Source organism: Lonchura striata, chromosome 5, assembly GCF_046129695.1.
Source record: "Lonchura striata isolate bLonStr1 chromosome 5, bLonStr1.mat, whole genome shotgun sequence".
NCBI lineage: Eukaryota > Metazoa > Chordata > Aves > Passeriformes > Estrildidae > Lonchura > Lonchura striata.
The window spans coordinates 64,442,850-64,459,845 of NC_134607.1; the positions used below are offsets into that span (position 1 = coordinate 64,442,850).

General features: G+C 36.0%; 1 protein-coding gene across 3 annotated transcripts in view; it reads right to left on the reverse strand.

Moving 5' to 3' along the window:
• Positions 1–16,996, reverse strand: part of SEMA3A (semaphorin 3A) — a 164,262-nt gene that overhangs the window by 58,347 nt on the left and 88,919 nt on the right. For all 3 annotated transcript variants that reach the window (XM_031506947.2, XM_077783668.1, XM_031506946.2), the window contains 2 exons: positions 8,394–8,487; positions 1,439–1,558 (listed from right to left, as the gene is read on the reverse strand). In XM_031506947.2, coding sequence (XP_031362807.1) covers positions 1,439–1,558; positions 8,394–8,487 — 214 coding nt within the window. The remainder of the gene's footprint in view (positions 1–1,438; positions 1,559–8,393; positions 8,488–16,996) is intronic.

The following is a 16,996-nucleotide window of genomic DNA, read 5'->3' on the forward strand; positions in this document are numbered from 1 at the left end:
TATAACCCTTGTACTTTACTGTTTCCTCAAGACCAGAAATCTTGTTTACTGTCATAATAAAATAACCCAATGAATACAATTTTTCTGTTACTGGATAAATACAGATTGTAGAACTGAAATATTGTAGACCTGAATCTGTTCTCCAGACAGATAGTTGTCCACATGAATTGCAGCAAAACTAAATTTAACACAATATGCAATAGATTCATAAACTTGTAATATACATACACATATGATACTTGTATCTAACGTATGTTATATATAGAGTTAATCCAACTTGCAATTGCATCTCGTGGTTTTAATTATGAGTCAGGGGCTGATGTTGTTATGGATGTATATACAGCTAATGTGACATCCAGTTTGATATTAGAAGGTCTTGACTAGCTAATAACAAACTTAGTTTTTAAACATACTCTGATCTTACACATTAAAATTTGTGTGAACAGTTTGCACTAAATTGTAAAACCACATAAGAAAGCCTGAACCTCAGCAGAGACATAAATAATATGGCTAGAAGTGAAAAAGGTCTAAGAATAAAATAATTTGTGAATTCAAAAACAAGACTACAGGTGCAAGCAGTATGTACAGCAAAAGCAGAGCTAGTTAACTCTTAAAAATTTAAATTTAAATTAACTCAGCAACTACAGTAAGTATTACTTAATTCAAATGTCAGATTTTTCAGACAATGAATTCTCATTTCTAAAATGCTTGTAACCTTGTACAGTTAAAGCCAAGTGTAATTCCATTTGAGCTATTGGCAATTTGACTTCGGTAGAACTTGGATAGAGTACTCAGATGCATTCGAAAATATATTGGTACATGAAGCCAAAATCAAATTTTCTCTGAAACTATCTTTCCCTCCTCAGACATGCAAATAAACAACCACAGGCTTGATTACTAACATCCATACAATAATGCAGCTATTGTGCTTTGCTAAACTATTGGATATTTTGAAACCAAATAACTTGGAATCCCCTGGACCCTCTTCTCTTTTTCCAAACTCCTGACAACTTTGGCTTGCTCATGAGGTTCTGCTGGTTGACTGTCTGCTGGATGTGGCCAGTGTCCCCTTCAACCCAGAAAAAATTAAACCTTGTACAAGGCACAATCCTGCCCAAAGCTCTGGAACTACTTTGTGTTCATGTGTGGCTGATGCCCCAAGCCTTGAGTTTCTATCCAACTTGCATGACTATGCTGCTCATATCCAACTTGCATGTCTGTGTGTGTTTTAAATTTAATCACACCCCACAAATCTCAGTGTAATTAAACCAAAAATGCTTCTTTATAAATCACTTTTGATTAGTTTAACTGGTTTAAGACAGAATTCTGCCCCAAATAAAAGAGGAGTGTATATGTCACAGATGTTGCTGGAATGGAGCTGTGTGGTAGTCTTTAATGGCTGGATGAGTGTAACCAGAGAAATGTACATTTTACATACCATTTAGCCACCGGGAGTCGTGCTGCTCTGTTCTGATGGGATGGTGATGCCCCAGAGTTCGGAAAATGGCAAAGTCCCTGCCCATGAAGTCTGCTGCTGTGCCAGAGTACAGTTCTCCATCTGTGGGAGGACATAATTGCAAGCAATATTCCTCAATTTTCCAGTCATGGCAAGTCAGAGAAAGCTGTCATATGTTCATATTTCACTAATAGGGATAATGAGTAAATTACAAAATAACAAGCCATATGCAATGTATTGTCATTGAAAATAGAGATTAAACCAAATTTCTCACTGCAGAGCTTAATTGTAACCTCTTGCAAATGAGCTGTATCTGCAGACTGCTGGTGAGCTTTGCAAAATGTGTTTGAATTCTTAGGCTGTAACACTGGCAGCCACTGCACCTACTCTGGCAGGCAGGAGTATGCAGCCTCAGAAAACCTACCTGACTGTGAAATTGCCCTCTTTAGAACAGGAGTTTGGTTTGGAGACCTTCCATCCTACTGGGTTTATGTGACTCTGGGAACTGAAGAGTCCAGCTCAGTCACTTTTGGTTCAGAAAGTCCTTAGGTCCCTTTAATTTTTCCTGTAGGAATTATTCTATTTCCTATAGAAATTTTTACTTTGGTTGGTTTGAAGGGCTTTTTTGTTTTGTTTTGCATTTTTGGTTTGGGATTTGTTGTTGGTGGTGAGTTTTTTTCTTCTTCTTGTTGCCGTTTTGTTACGGCTTGCTTTTTTACTTTTTTATTTTTCTCAGCAAATCCTCAGAAAACATTATATTTTACAGGAAAGACAGAACATGCCTCTCTCCTTTGGCCACCTTTAACTGCGGTACTGGCAAAGGGCAACAGCTATGGGAGAGAATAAACGAGATTGTTCCCTGCTACCTTGACCCCCACGCATTTCACAGTGAAAAACTGAACTAAAAATTGACCTATGATACTTCAGCCCATAAATGGCACATACACAGCCTAACTGGAGATGAACCTCATCCCAGTGTGTCCCCCCTCAGCCAGCCAAAAGTGCCACAGAGACAGAGAGAGTGGGGAAAGAGAGAGAGAGAGAGAGAGAGAGAGACTGTCTAAATTCTAAGGAGCAGGTCAAGTTAAATACCTGCCAGCTGGAAGAGAGTGCAATAATAATAATGACATTGCAATGAGACCCACAGAAAAGAACCAGAAAAGTACAACACATATCTTTCTGACATTAATTTACAGCTTGTCCATGAAATCACAGAATCAAAAATGCTAAAAATGCATTTTTAGGACTGTATTCTACATCTGTATGTGAAATGAGATAACCTACCCGATATTGTTAAAATGGAATTAAAAAGCATTATTCCTTCCAGCTACTCCTTTCAAACTACCCATATTACACAGGTCCCTTGTGAAAAAGTCAAGTTTGAGGATAAAGTAACTCTTTCTTTAGCTAAGGTAATACATTTTTCATGGTCATGATGAACTCTACCATATCCTCATTTTAAAACACTCTTTTAGGAACATGTTTATCATTTTCATGGCGATTTTTGGTATTTCCAGGGCAGGACAACCAGATCCAAGCATGCCTATTGGATATCACTGGCATCTTTTCCCCCGAACACTGACACCATGAAATCACTGACTGAACCCAGAGTGGCTCTGTAACCATCTGGTGGTTGTGAAAGTCAGGAAGGGTGAAAACATGATAGCGGAAAGGCGTGGAATTGAATGAATTCACAGCAGAGATTAGAAGCAAATAGACCAGTCATGCCCAGCAGGAGGTGTAATCAGAAGGGAAACAGAACAGCATATCATTAATTAACGATTTACCATACTTTTATGTCATTTTCAACTTTTTTTGAAGGGGAGACAATCACTTAATTGTAGTTATTATTATGTACAGAGTATGCGGCTGAAATTCTAAAGATCATAAAACCTTTTTGCCTGTGAAAAGGGCTTTGATGCTATGCTTAACCTTTCTTTAACCCTATCTTCATTTTCTTGTCTTTCAATCCCCAGTGAGTTCTGATAAATCAATAGAAATCAAAGCAGAAAGGAAAAACCAACAAGGCCTATTTTTCTTCTTAGCTATCAACAGATCTAAAGGTCAATCAGTCAAGAAAAAAAAAAACTCTATATTTAATACTATATTCCTAAATTTAACCAAATACAATTTGAAAACAAATGAAAATTGTATATTTGAAATATTTAGAACTGTAGGTATTTTTTGCATCTCTGTTTATAACTTGATATATAAACACCACTGGATATGAACATATTTTCCAGGCTGCCTTCAGCTCAACCCAAGAGGACACCACAAGGCTCTTGTGGCTGATACTTTTTCTTCAGTAGTGACAGGATAAGAGTTTTGCCAATAACTGGCTTCAGCATGTTTAAATGAGGAAGAGTCTGTAGAAAACTGTCTGACTTTTTTATCATCGCTACTACAGCCCCTCTGAGTTTCAGGATACTAAACCAGTGCCTGCAGTTTGAACTGATCTGCTGTAGTCATGCAAAAAGGAGATTTTGACTTCTTCCAGACAGAAATACCAAGGAACACCATTTATTTTTGTAAGGCTTTAGATAATTTTTGCAAAATTCAGGGTGAGCCTCAAGTCATGTCCCAGATGTGTACATCCTTTGCGTTAGTACTATGCAAAAGCTATATGAGGATTTTGCCTCCTGTCTAGATAGAAGTACATTCATCTTTATTTCCCTGTGCATACCTTCTTTTGGACTGAAATTTATTCACTGCTAGTCTGGAAAATGATTTTTTAATGTCACAGATAGTCTTCACTGTGTTACTTCTACTGTCAGCAGTTTTAAAAGAAGTTTTATAAACTTTAATAATAAGGTAAAAATTAATTGTTTGAAAATTGACAAACATTTATCAAATGGAAAGAATAAAGGAGGAAAAAAAAGAAAAAAAGAAAAAAACTAATCACTTTGCATTTCCAGCCCGGTAATACAAAGGAACCACTGTCCAGAACTAAAGGATATCCTTCAGTTGTTTGCATAGGTAAAAAATATGTTTTGGACAAAAAACACCTATTGTGAAGGAGTAGCATGCTGACACACAAATGTAATCAGAGATACATACGTTGACTTTACTAAATAAAGAGGCAACAATTAAAGTCCATAGTAATGCTGATTTTTGGAGGGGAAGAACCATTTACATAAATGGCACAGAACTCTGAGTAACTCCTCAAGGTTATGAGATACAAAGATGTTGAAAATTATGCAATATGGATGTATTTGATAAATTCTTTCTGTTCAGCTTTTAAGTAAGATTGCATTCTGAAAGAAAATAATTTGTGAAGGGTAAAAAAACTGTAAACTTTGCTTTCAAAATAGTAAGGAAGTTGAATGAATAAGGAATACAGGCAAAACCAAACCCTGAATGTCACAATTGCTCTCAACGATAAAAGGGTTCACAAATAAAATCTATCTTTGTTTAAAAGGTTTATTCACTAAAGTTGAGATTTTCAGACATAGAGGTATGCACTTCTTTTGAAGTCAATAACTAAAACTTCCTAGAAAGTACAGTAATTTTAAAATCTTGAACCTCATATGTACTTACTAGCTAATTTCTAAGAAATAGAATTGTAACTAGTTTTTTGTTTTGGTTTTTTTTTTTTTTTTTAATAGACTTTTAACTAAAGTTTTAACTAGTGAAAAGTCATTGTCTTTCTGATCATATTAATACATATTTTGGAGCATCAAGGCACCTAAACTGATTTTTAAAAATGAAAAATTAAAAACTGTTAAAATCAAAAAGGAATTGTGAATTGTAAAATAAAAAAAAAAAAAAATCAAAAACAGTGAGACACAGGAGCATAAAAAGCTTTGAAGATTCTGGAAAACCAAAGTTTCTGAAAATCCCAAATGGTCATTTTCTTAAACAAACTGTTGTTGGGACAATGCCGCCTCCTTCTCTGAAGGTTTCATTTTTTTTTCAACTGTCCCAATGCAATTCCTTTAGTCTAACACATTTAGTGATATTTTCTTCTGTGATTATATTCCTTGGAAACCATGCTGCTTCTCATTTTCCTCCTGCCCTGGCATACTTGTGAGTGGTGCCCAGGGATTTCTTAGTCTCCACATTTCATGCATTATCCCACTCAAATGGAGACTGCTTAGTTAGCAGCAAAGATGGGAATGGCTGCACAGTGTCTTACATTACTAGGAACTACTTGTATCATGTTCCCAGCTGGCATTTACTTTAGAGTAGGGTAGCAATAACCAACTTTAATGAACAACTGTTAAAAAAACAATGAAAAATGTTTGCAGGTGGATGGAACAAGGAATGTATACTGGAAAAATATTGGAACAATTTAATAATGATGAACTGTTTATTTTTGCTTTGCTTTAGTGGGTTTTTTTTTTCAAATACTATTGATTTTTTTTAGGGGAGAGGGAAAACTGAAGATGCTCTTTACACTGGTAAGTTTGTTTCAGATGAAATACAGAACAGGCCTCCTGGGTAATAATGGCTATTAAAGACCTGAAGTTACTTTTTTTGCAAATTAATATTCATATTTTGCCCAAATTCCTACATTTCACTTAACTAAATTCCACATTTTACTTTCTAATTATGGTGTCAAAAACATATTCTCCTTCCACACTTTGCAAATATCTGTTTAATGCTTCTGATGAAGAAGAGAGACATTTCCCTCCTGTAAGTAACCATCTAAATCAGTCTTCTCAGCCTTTTTTTTTTTACTTTCCGGATAGTGTGAATTACTAATTATAACATTGTATTTTAATGAATGCTGGGCATTTTTTTTGCATAACTACACTTTTAAATCTTAGATAAACCATGTTGACTTACAAGGACAAATATTCTGCCCCATGAAGGGCCAGGAGTAGCTGAGTTACAGCTGAGCCCAGGAGAAGAGAAGCAGCAGCGTATCCATGCTCCTGTTGTGACACCTTTGTGGTTAAGATGCTCCTCTGGCCTTCATGCCCACCCATGCTTCACTCCACTTCATCCCCTGTTTCTCAACTGTCTGGGGTGGGGAGGAAATATTTTGGCTTGGGTCATCATTTTGCCATAAAAAGCAAGGGGTTTTCTGGCAAAGATAAGTTATTTTTAGGCAAAGAACCAGCAGTGAATTTGGCATACACCCTCTGCAAGAAACACTCTGCAGAAAAGGGTCGCAGCAAAATGCAAAAAATGTAACATCATAATCAGTAATCAGTAATTTTTGCAGTGTGTTTTGCAAGTAATGTAATGTGGCTGTGAGGCAACTAAAAGGAGTTTAAAGCAGAGAAAGAAGGCTGCTCGTGTTCAGGATGCAAGAATGCTAATTTTAGCTTCACCCTGAGTTTTGTGTGACTGAAGCAGAAATTTTTCATTGGCTTTGAGTGCTCAATTTGCACCATTTTCTATTGTGTTTTTACATCCAGTGGCTCTAACTGAGGCCTGATTGAAAACAAATAATCATGCTCAGTCTATTCCTTATTAGAAGAAAATATACATGGAGTGAAAATTATAGTGACAGGAAGTGGGCTCAAGAAAGCAAAGATGTTTTAAAGACATGAAATCTAAGTCAAGGGAAGTAAAATAATCATATTTGTGACGGACTGAGTGAGAAAAAAAAAAAGGAATGTGAAAATCTAGATGCTGTTGACTTAGTGCAATTGCATACCAGTTATACCATGTAATACTGGCTTGTCATCATTCTCTTCTTTATTGTATATTAAAGTAAATAGCAAAGCTATTCTCCTGAGACTAGCTCTGTCACAAATTCAAGTTGCTCCAGGCACCAATTTATACACTGGCCTTTTACACACTCTTTTTTTTCTTTGTTTGTACAGGGTACAAGTTGGAGCAAGCTGTGGATGTCTTTCCTGTTTTTCCTGTTAAAAAGTGTGTGTCCCCAGGTTAGCTCATCACCTGGGATCATTATGGGCTTTTAAGATCAGGAAATGAGGCACACTTAGGACTAAATTTTTGTTGCTGTCTATTTTGAATAGCTTAATTTTTAAATGCAAAGTAAATAGAATAAGGGCAGACAGTAAGCAAGGCCCTAGGCTAGCAATATGGACAAAGGCCTGAATAAACCAATGTATCTCATTATGTGTCATTTCCTGAAGACTTCTGAGATATGAAAATCTCCAATTTTCTCAAACTATTGTTGGATTTGAAGTTGTAATAAATTGCCAGAAAGTTACATGTAAAGATGTTAAAGATAGGGTTGCTACAACTAAGCAGAGGTGTAGGGAAAGAAGAATCTGTTTCCTTCTAACTTAGTCTCACAAAACATCTTTTTGCCTTTTTTGTGAAGGTGAAGTAATAACAATGAACATATTTAATTTAATTAGATAACTTAAATCAATTACATAAATTAAATCAATTGCATTAGTTCAATTAGATTGACACAGACCAGTTGCTCCGTATTTACATATTCCATGAAATGAAGTATTACTAATTCAGAAATACTTAATTTATTTCTTTTTGATCTGGCCAGGAATTTAACTTTATTTACTGTCAGACATATCTCTTCAGCTGAAACATCACCTTAGGGCCTAGACCAGTGGCTGTTAATTGAGCTCCAGCTTCCATGCAAGGTAAAGTTGGGTGACAGACATTCCTCAGCAGAAAAACTGATGTCAGGAATTATTTATTCCTGCTCTCACTTAGCTCTCAGCTGTGCTTGTGTGACCAGCAGCACGGCCAGTCTGTAAACTGGGTGACTAAAATGCTTCCACCAAGATGTGAGAAGGAAAACCACTTAGCAGAATCAGGGTCCCCCAGGGGTATAAAGCAGCTCTTGTGACACCTGAATCTTGGTTTATACCTCAGAACACTTGGGTCAACTGTATTAAAAGTAAACCAGAATTACTTTAACCTGGAAATAAACTGCATAAAACAAATGCCTGTTGTAGGTGCTGCAAGGAGGGAAAAAAAAAGCAGAAAACTGACAAATTATTTACAGTGAATGCACATCTTGTTGAACTTGTTATGTGGCACCTACCTACTAAAAGTGAAGCTGTCAGCAGCTTGGGATCATAAGGGCTTTTCCCCCGCCCATTTTCAAAATGTGATTCTTCCATTCTAAAAATGTTGTCCTGTGAAACAAAAAAAAAAATTAAAAATTTTAAAAAATTTAAAAAGGTAAATGCAACACTATTTGATTAAAACTAAGAAATAATTTGAACTGTGTTCAAGAAGAGTTCAGTGTATGTGAGTCCTAGTGGGGTTTGTGGCTTCAGAGAAGTCAAATTGCACTGGGTGAGGATCTGGTAAAAGTGCCCATTTCCTAGTCAGTTTGTGCTGAATGCTAGTCAAAGGCAAAAATACACATAAACAGCTTGTGTCTCTTCTGTTCCACTCTATATATAATTTATTTTCATATTAATTTTCATGGGTTTATTGAATTCTTTTTGCTTTCACTGAGAATACATCTGAGTAACAGTAACTGAAGAAGCAGGAATTTGAAACTTTTATCTGAAAAAAAGATAAAATCTATTTTCTACTGATTATTATTTTCTGAAATGTGCCACCACTGTAGATTAATATATAACATGATGCTAAATTCCACTTTTCCTAGCCTGAGTATATCATCAAATTTTATTTCAATTGCATCAGGAAAGCAGTTATTATTATTATTATTATTATTATTATTATTATTATTATTATTACTACTACTACTACTCAATACCTTGAGATGAAACTTTTAAAATATACAGGCTGAGGGCAAGTCATAGGGGAATATAAACTAAGATTAAAAAGAGCCTCAGTCAACACCAAGTCAAATGAAGGTAAATAAATCCAAAGCAATGGGCTTTTCAGTACATTTAATTAATTTTAACTGGGGGACCAAGTTGCCAATCAATTTGAATAGTATGTTTATCTTACATTTTGCACTGAGGATAAAACCAGAAGAAGAGAAGTCCTCAACATTCACAGAAGGCTTGCGAAGACCTCCGAAAAACCTGGGATTTCCATTTCATACCTGCATTGTGGTCGATTTGCACTGACACCTAATTAAGTACAGGAGCCCCAAAGAGAAGAGATCGACCTCCACCTTGGAAGCAGCATCCTCCTTGACTCCCTTCCTTCCCTGTATATCTCATCCATACTGAACCCAGGCACGGGCCAGGCTAGTGACCAAATTTACTCCCAAATAGTGTTATTTTAAACCTACTGTGTTCATGATTCTGTAAGCCACAGACTACAGATTTTATTACAGGCTTGTTCAATTACATCACACAAGCACGAATCTGTGTGTACTTATTACATATGTTCAAAGCACATGAGATGGATTTCACATTTCCTTCCATTCTCTGAAGAAATCATGAAGGGAGAATGAACTGTTAGGAGGATAGCCATCTATGGCTTACTGCATTGTAAAAGGAAAAGGTTGGACACAGCTTCGTGAAGTTTGATCCCAGAATTCAAGCACAATCTCCTAAGGCATGTTCTTAAACATGTAACCTGCCTGACTATGTTTATACAGTCATCCTATATCTGTAATATCTGACAAAGTATTAACATTTCTCTCTCTTCTGTCGTCTTCCTTTCTGGTTCTTAATAATCCAGACACATTCCTTGGTTCTCTCCAGTTTTCTGTCTTTGCTCCTTCTAACCAGAGATTAATAAAAAACCAAACAGAAAAGCATTTCTGGAATTCTACTGTAGGGTCCATATCTAGATCTTGCACAATAAATAAAAGTAGTAAATTGATGAGAATACTAAACCTCAACTACAATAATAGAAGATGGCACTAATGCTACAAGATATTATTGAAAAATGTTATTATCAATCTACATTGTCTTGGCATTTCTCCTTAGTAGATGATAATTGCTCAACCTGCATACCAATTAAGATCTGATAAGGCTACAGAGTCAGTGGCATGACAGTTAAAGCAGAATATATTCCCAAAATAATCCCATATGTCATTATAAAACAAATAGGAAACAGATGTGGAAAGTGATTTGGTGTAGGAAGGATCTGATTTTGGACTGTTTTCTGGTTTATGTCACTGTAACTCTACTGATATTGGTGTGTAGAAAGCAAGAACAAGTGAAGACCCAGGTCAACCTAAATCAGAGATGATCTACCCTTCTCTTTGTGTTTGTGGAATAAAACAATTGAAATAAGAGGCCTGTAAGGGAAATCCCACAGTGTTTCCACATTTCAGTTAAAAAGCAATGAAGAGACAAGTACTGTAAGTTTCCAAATTTATGAGTGAGTAATAATGACAATAAATACATCATTGTTAAGTGACAAATAAATGTATCATGGTTAGTCTGGAGCCTCAAGAGGTCTGATAAACATTCTGTAGGAAGTCAAACATGTCACGAACAGGGCAACTTGCCCAAACAGTTTTTTGGGTGCTGAAATCAATCCACCTCTATCTACAAACCAACAGAACATAAAGGCAACAGAGAAATAAAATCTTTTCTACATACCACCTGCCATTTTAAAAGCCTAAGAAGCAATATGATTTGAGATAGGTATTTGAGCACACTAGTGACTTGTCTGTGACAGATTTCATCCGTCTGCCTGGAGAACAAGGCTCTGCTCAGAGATTTAGGGGGTCTTTATATGAGTGTGGCCCTCTTTTGTACATTACAGACAAGAGCTGTCAGATGGAAAGAATGCACACTGTTTTCAGAAAAATTCAGATCAGCTAATAATTTTGCTGCTGCTTGGGTTTTGCAGTTAATTGAATACAAAGAATGGTACTGCAGTGAGTCAGCAAATGCCTGAGCCATAGACAGCAAAACCCCCTCTGCATTATACAAATGCTCAATATTGCAAAGTTTTATGAGGGTTATTACAGAATCAAGGACAGGAATTCATGACAAAGCAAGATTGCCAGGTGGGAGAAAATTTTCAAGAAATGCAAAAAGAAAAACAAAATTCAAAGAAAGGCCTTTGTAACTCAGTAATTAGCCCAATTTATTGTCTAAACCCCTTCATTAGTTGCACTGACATTCCAAAAGGATATTACAATGTACTTCAAACCTTCTTTACAGATCCTTGTAGCTAAAAACCTTGCTGTGGCATGTTTTATGGGTTATTAAACACTAAGTTTATATCTCATTGATGCTTCTTTATAATCCGTAGTAAAACCACTGAAAATGAGATTGTTTAGGTCTTGAAATTCCACAAACCCATAAAAACAACTGACTGCTGGATCATGGTATGACATGAATTGTTTCACCTAGTAAATGCCTTGCATGGTAGGAGATAATGCTTCTAGCTCCTTAAAACATATGTTTTCCTGTAGCAGACAGTGTGATAGATGGCAAGATTTTTTAGCCAAAAAGAGTTACAGTTCAGTCCTAGAAACGAAGGAAAGAATTGTTGTGATTCCCGATGATCTGCCACTTCCAGGCTCCAGTGACTTGCTTCCAAACAGATGAAATACTGAAACAATGTGGCATATCATGACACTGAGTGGTGACAAGACATTGCTATCTGACTAGACAGTTCACATCTTGTTATTGAATAAGTCCAGTCAGCCAGTGAGCCAATAAAACATAATGCTGTGTATACATAAACATAACAACTCTATAGCTATTTAGACATATACATATATATATATTTATACCCAGTATTATAATCTCTTTAACAATATTTTTTATGTCTGCCTACACCTAGCCCATTCAGTACTGTATCAACATAACAAAGATAAGGGATATGACAACTTAAATTAGCTGTTATTGGTAAATATATATTTTATTTCCCAGTTTAGTACTACTGCATTGCAGGAGAACTTGTGGCCAGTGAGGAAGCATTAACCTACCTACTATCCTAAGACTGGACAGCACTAACTACTGAATTTCAGGGGGATTTTTGTCCTGTAATTTTTCTGGTAATTCTCACAGAAATCCCAGAACTGCAGAGCTTAATGCAGCAAAACCACTGCTGGTCAATAATGAATAAACACAGTGCATGCAAATAGTCTGAATAGACTTTGTTGATGGACTGTGTACAACTACTGTGGAGTTACTACTTGTTTAAATTATTAGGCATGGAATGACAGCAGTGAAGCTCCCCAGCCATTCTAGTGCAATGGAATGAACTCATATCCTTACTCTTGTAACCCTCAAACCACAAATAGAAGGGAACACATTTCCAGGGTATCTTTCAGGGACTAAATGATTTTCACAAGAAGTTGATGAACAAAGAATGGTCCATAAATATGCAAGAGCCTTAGGACCCGTCACAATCTTTGTTTAATAAAAAAGGTAGAGTTGGCCATAGCTGTGAGATTTTTTGATGTTGACATTCCCCTTATTATTTACACAAACAAGTATTTCATAAAACAAACTGATCAAGAAAAAAAAGGTGCTAAACCCCGACCCAACACCCCAGAAAAAAAAAAATAGCTCCAAAATATTTTCAGAATGCCTGGAGTATAACAATGCATCCATTGTGCATTGGAGGACTTTAAAGCCAGTGGCAATGTCTCTTAACTGAGTAAGATATTGCTGGCATGGAAATGTTTTGTTCTCTGCATTGTTCAGTACTGGAAAGTTCAAAAGGCAAAGCTCCACTTCCTGCTCAAGGGAAAACTTTCAGACTTGTTAAGGTTTGTATTTCTCTCCTCTGTGTAGAGGAATTAGTTGAGGTGGCTGAATTTGCTGCCCTGGTCACAGCAGAAGGCTCCAGGTCCCTCTGAATGAGGAGTCAGAGCAGCTCAGAACTCCCAAGGGCAAGATCTCGTCATTGACCACAGAGGAACCTTCACATGAAGTTAGGCCTGAGCTAAGAATCTTTCTGAAATGAATACTACAAAGACAGCTGATTAGAGACTTTTACAAAGCAGAAATTTCCTTCGTTTTTTTTTCCCCTTTTTTCTTTTTTTTCTCCTGCCTTCCAATATATTAATACTAGTTAATTTTTGATTCTCCTCTTGTCCATACAACTTTCTGTGCACACATTAAATAACTACATCAAGGCTATTTCAGAGAGTCTTTTGAGCAACTTTCACTCTGTGAGAATTGATTCATGTATGAATTATGTTACTTTTCAAGAATAATTTTAAGTGAAACAACTGTGCAGGATATGGCTATGTTATTGTTATTATATTTCCTATTTCACACTTAATCTATTGAGTCATGAAAACTGTTAAATATTAGGACTTTGGTTTCAGGTTTGGGAATCATGCTGTTACAGAACTTTTAATGAGAAACTTTTATTAAATTTATCCCCATGGAATGGTTTATTTTTTAAAAAGTTCAAGTGCAAATAAATATAATGTGAGAAATTATGCAAAAAATACAAATATTAAAACAAATGTAGATGTTGAGGCAAGTGGTAACCATGAGGGAAATAGGTGAAAAGTGATTGAAACAATAATGCAACTGCTTTAATTTATTAATTATTAGAAGAAAAAAAAAGAAAAAAGGAAAAAATAAAAAAAAATAAGTGCACACAGTGGGTTTCTGACTTTTCATCTTCAGGCTCCATGTGCTACAGGGTTTTACCTGCAACATCTGGAGGACACTGGGCTCTGGAACACCTTTATTACATTTTGTTTTTCCAACTTGAGGCTTAGCGGAATTGAATTATGAAAATCAGTTTTAAAATCCTATGGGAAATCACTCTAAGTGACAGATCTTTAGTGAAACAGTGTTCCCAAAGAAAGGACTCCAGCTTCTGTAGGATCTGGAACTGGAACTTTCTGGGATGGCTGTGCTGTACTGTGCTAAAGGGCACAGAGGAGGAGCTTCATTGAGGAGTATTTACCTGCAAAACTGACCTTGAGCTATGAAGATCTGCCCACCTCTCTGTGCCTCCCACAGGCAGTTTGCTCAGTTTCCTGATCACTACAAGACCTTTCAAACAGTCCCTGCATTAATCTGTGTCCTCTTCTTCAGACTCAAGAGATATTCTTTCCTCTATACCTGTGGATATTCACTGGCATTTTGGTGCCTGAAAATCTTACTTTTAAAATCAAAACAAAAGAGCTGCTGTGATGATAACCAGCTCCATGCTTCATTTCTGTAGATTAATGAAAGAAAAACAGATTTCTATTTATTCTTTTATCCCTATGCATAACTTCTACTGGAAAGTTTTCCTAGCTTCTGATCTTCAGAAGATGCCTTAAAATACATTAGACAGTTCTGAAAAGCACAAATTTTGAAATTCTGACTCCCTAGACTGAATTTGGACAACTCACACTCTCAGTAACTGTCTTTCAGTCAATTATAAAACACGCCACATTACTTTGCTTTCTTCTGAAATTAAATCTATCAATATTTATTAATTTACCTTACACCTTTGCAAAAAGGGAAATGTTATCTATCTATCTATCTATCTATCTATCTATCTATCTATCTATCTATCTAATTATAATCCAATGAATTTAATGAAAGGGAAATCAGCCAACTGGGCTCTTGAGGAACAGCTGGTTCAATCTATTCATTATTCCTAGCTCATGATCAGTAAGTGCTTCTGCTTCCGACTGGGAGAGAAACCAAGTGTCAATGTCAAATGGTGAAGACTTGTTCACACCTGAACATACCAGTCTGCATACTAATATTGGTATTTATGAGAATAATAGCCTCTTCCAAATCACTGTGCAACATATGTAAATAAAATGGAGGGCAGGCACAGTCAAACCGAGCAGCTGTTCAAAAAAGATGTATGTTTGTGAACTTGTTTTTGCAATATTTCACAAACGAAATTCACCACACTTACCTGACTTTCATGCAACAGCTTTTTGGGTTTGGTTTTGTTTTTCCCTGATGGCGTAATTTATCTATTTCCACCAATTTTAAATTTCTGCCTATTTTGGATAATGTGTTCTAATTCTACAGCAAGTAAATGAGCAGAGATGAGTTTCATTATAGTGCCATTATACTATTTATTGCTTTAGAAATTCCTGCAAGTATAGAGTGATTAGAAAAAAGAAAACAACTCAAAACAAACTAAACACACTTAATGTGAATGACATGTTAACCTTGACTGATTAGTAAAGACACCAAAAATGTCATCCCAATGGCATACCAGACACTAGATACCATCAAGGATATTGAATAATTCTCAGAGGACACTGAGAATTAAATGCCGTTGTATTGCAACTTTCTGGGTTGTCAAGTGTAATACATCACCTAAGATGACTGTCTGGCTCATATAGGATGACCTCTGGAAATATAACCACCATACAATGACTGTCTGTTCTAGTCAAGTTGTTAAGTGGTCTGCATATGTAAGAAACAAGATATACAAACCTAAAACCAGTACATGTAACTGAACTACATAACCTAAAAGTATCCATTCTTTAAGTGTTCTTATTCTTGCCCCTAACATATTTTCCATTAAAAACATTTGGACCAGATTCTAATTGCTTTAGCAGATTCTACTATTATGTTAAATAAATTATTGGGCCATACTCTATTACATGATTGTACAAGTTTTCTATGGTTATTTTTAGCATTCAAGACCACTTCTTTCCCCCTTTGTCTTCTGGATTTCCTGTATGTTATTAGACTGTGGTGAGGTCAGGCATCAGAGGAAATAACAGCAGTGCTGACTCCTAGACCCAATGTTTTATGAATTACTGAGCATCAGTGATGTAATGGCAATAAATCTAACCCAGCCTCAGACTTGTGTCCTGTTGTAAATAAATGAAGTTAGCAAAGGTGTTCTTTTATTCAAGAGCCTTCCTGATGAGAACAGAAATGTTTCACCTCAGGGGATTGTTTGCAAAATTGCTTCTGTAATTAGGGTGCTGTTTAACAAGAGAAGGGATCTCCAGTTTTCCTGGGGAACTTTCAAGTCTGAGTCAAGGATATCTTATTTACAACACAAAAACAACTGCAAATTAGGGAAGCAACATACAGAAAGGACTTAGTCAAGCGGCGTTCACATATAAGCATATGGCTGAGATTTTATAATTTCCCAAGTGATTTTGCACACTCATAAGTTGGGCACCCAATTTAAAACTTGCTGAAGGGCTCTGATTTTCAGCAAATACTTTCCTGGGCAATTTAAAATTCTGATACTTGGAGCTGTTAGATATGAAGCATATGTCTGCACTGCTTTTTATCCTATCTGCCTTTTAATTCCCAGGGAAAAGTCTCTAATATGAACACATGATCTAAATTAAAGGTTTCAAAAATCTGACTGTAAATGAGTGACAGAATAAGGAGCAAACCTAGAAAAATACAATTAATTTTTTCTCCCTAAAATAAGACTTTATGAACATACTTTCAGAGAATTTGTGCAAGTAACAAAGGGGTAGAGAAGTACATCAAAGCAACTACTGCAACAACTATTAAACTTTATTTTTGTCTCTAAGACATTGCAATCGATTTGCAGCATTTCTTGCAGAGGTGCCTATGAAGTGTCAGATCTAGACCAGTGTTTGACACATATTCAGAGTTTTAAAAAGACATAAACAAGTCTGAAATACAGAACCTGAAATTCAGACCCTTTGGGCAATTTTGCTTTTCCTGAGGCAAAGCTTAGATGTGAAATCTCTGCAATAAGCACTTCTCTTTCCTCTTTGTTCCCTCCACATGCTTTCAGTGTTACAGCACCCAGACTTTCTGCAGCCTCATTTCATTTTTCTTCATTATCAAGTAATAATATCGTCAAATTTTAATAACTGGT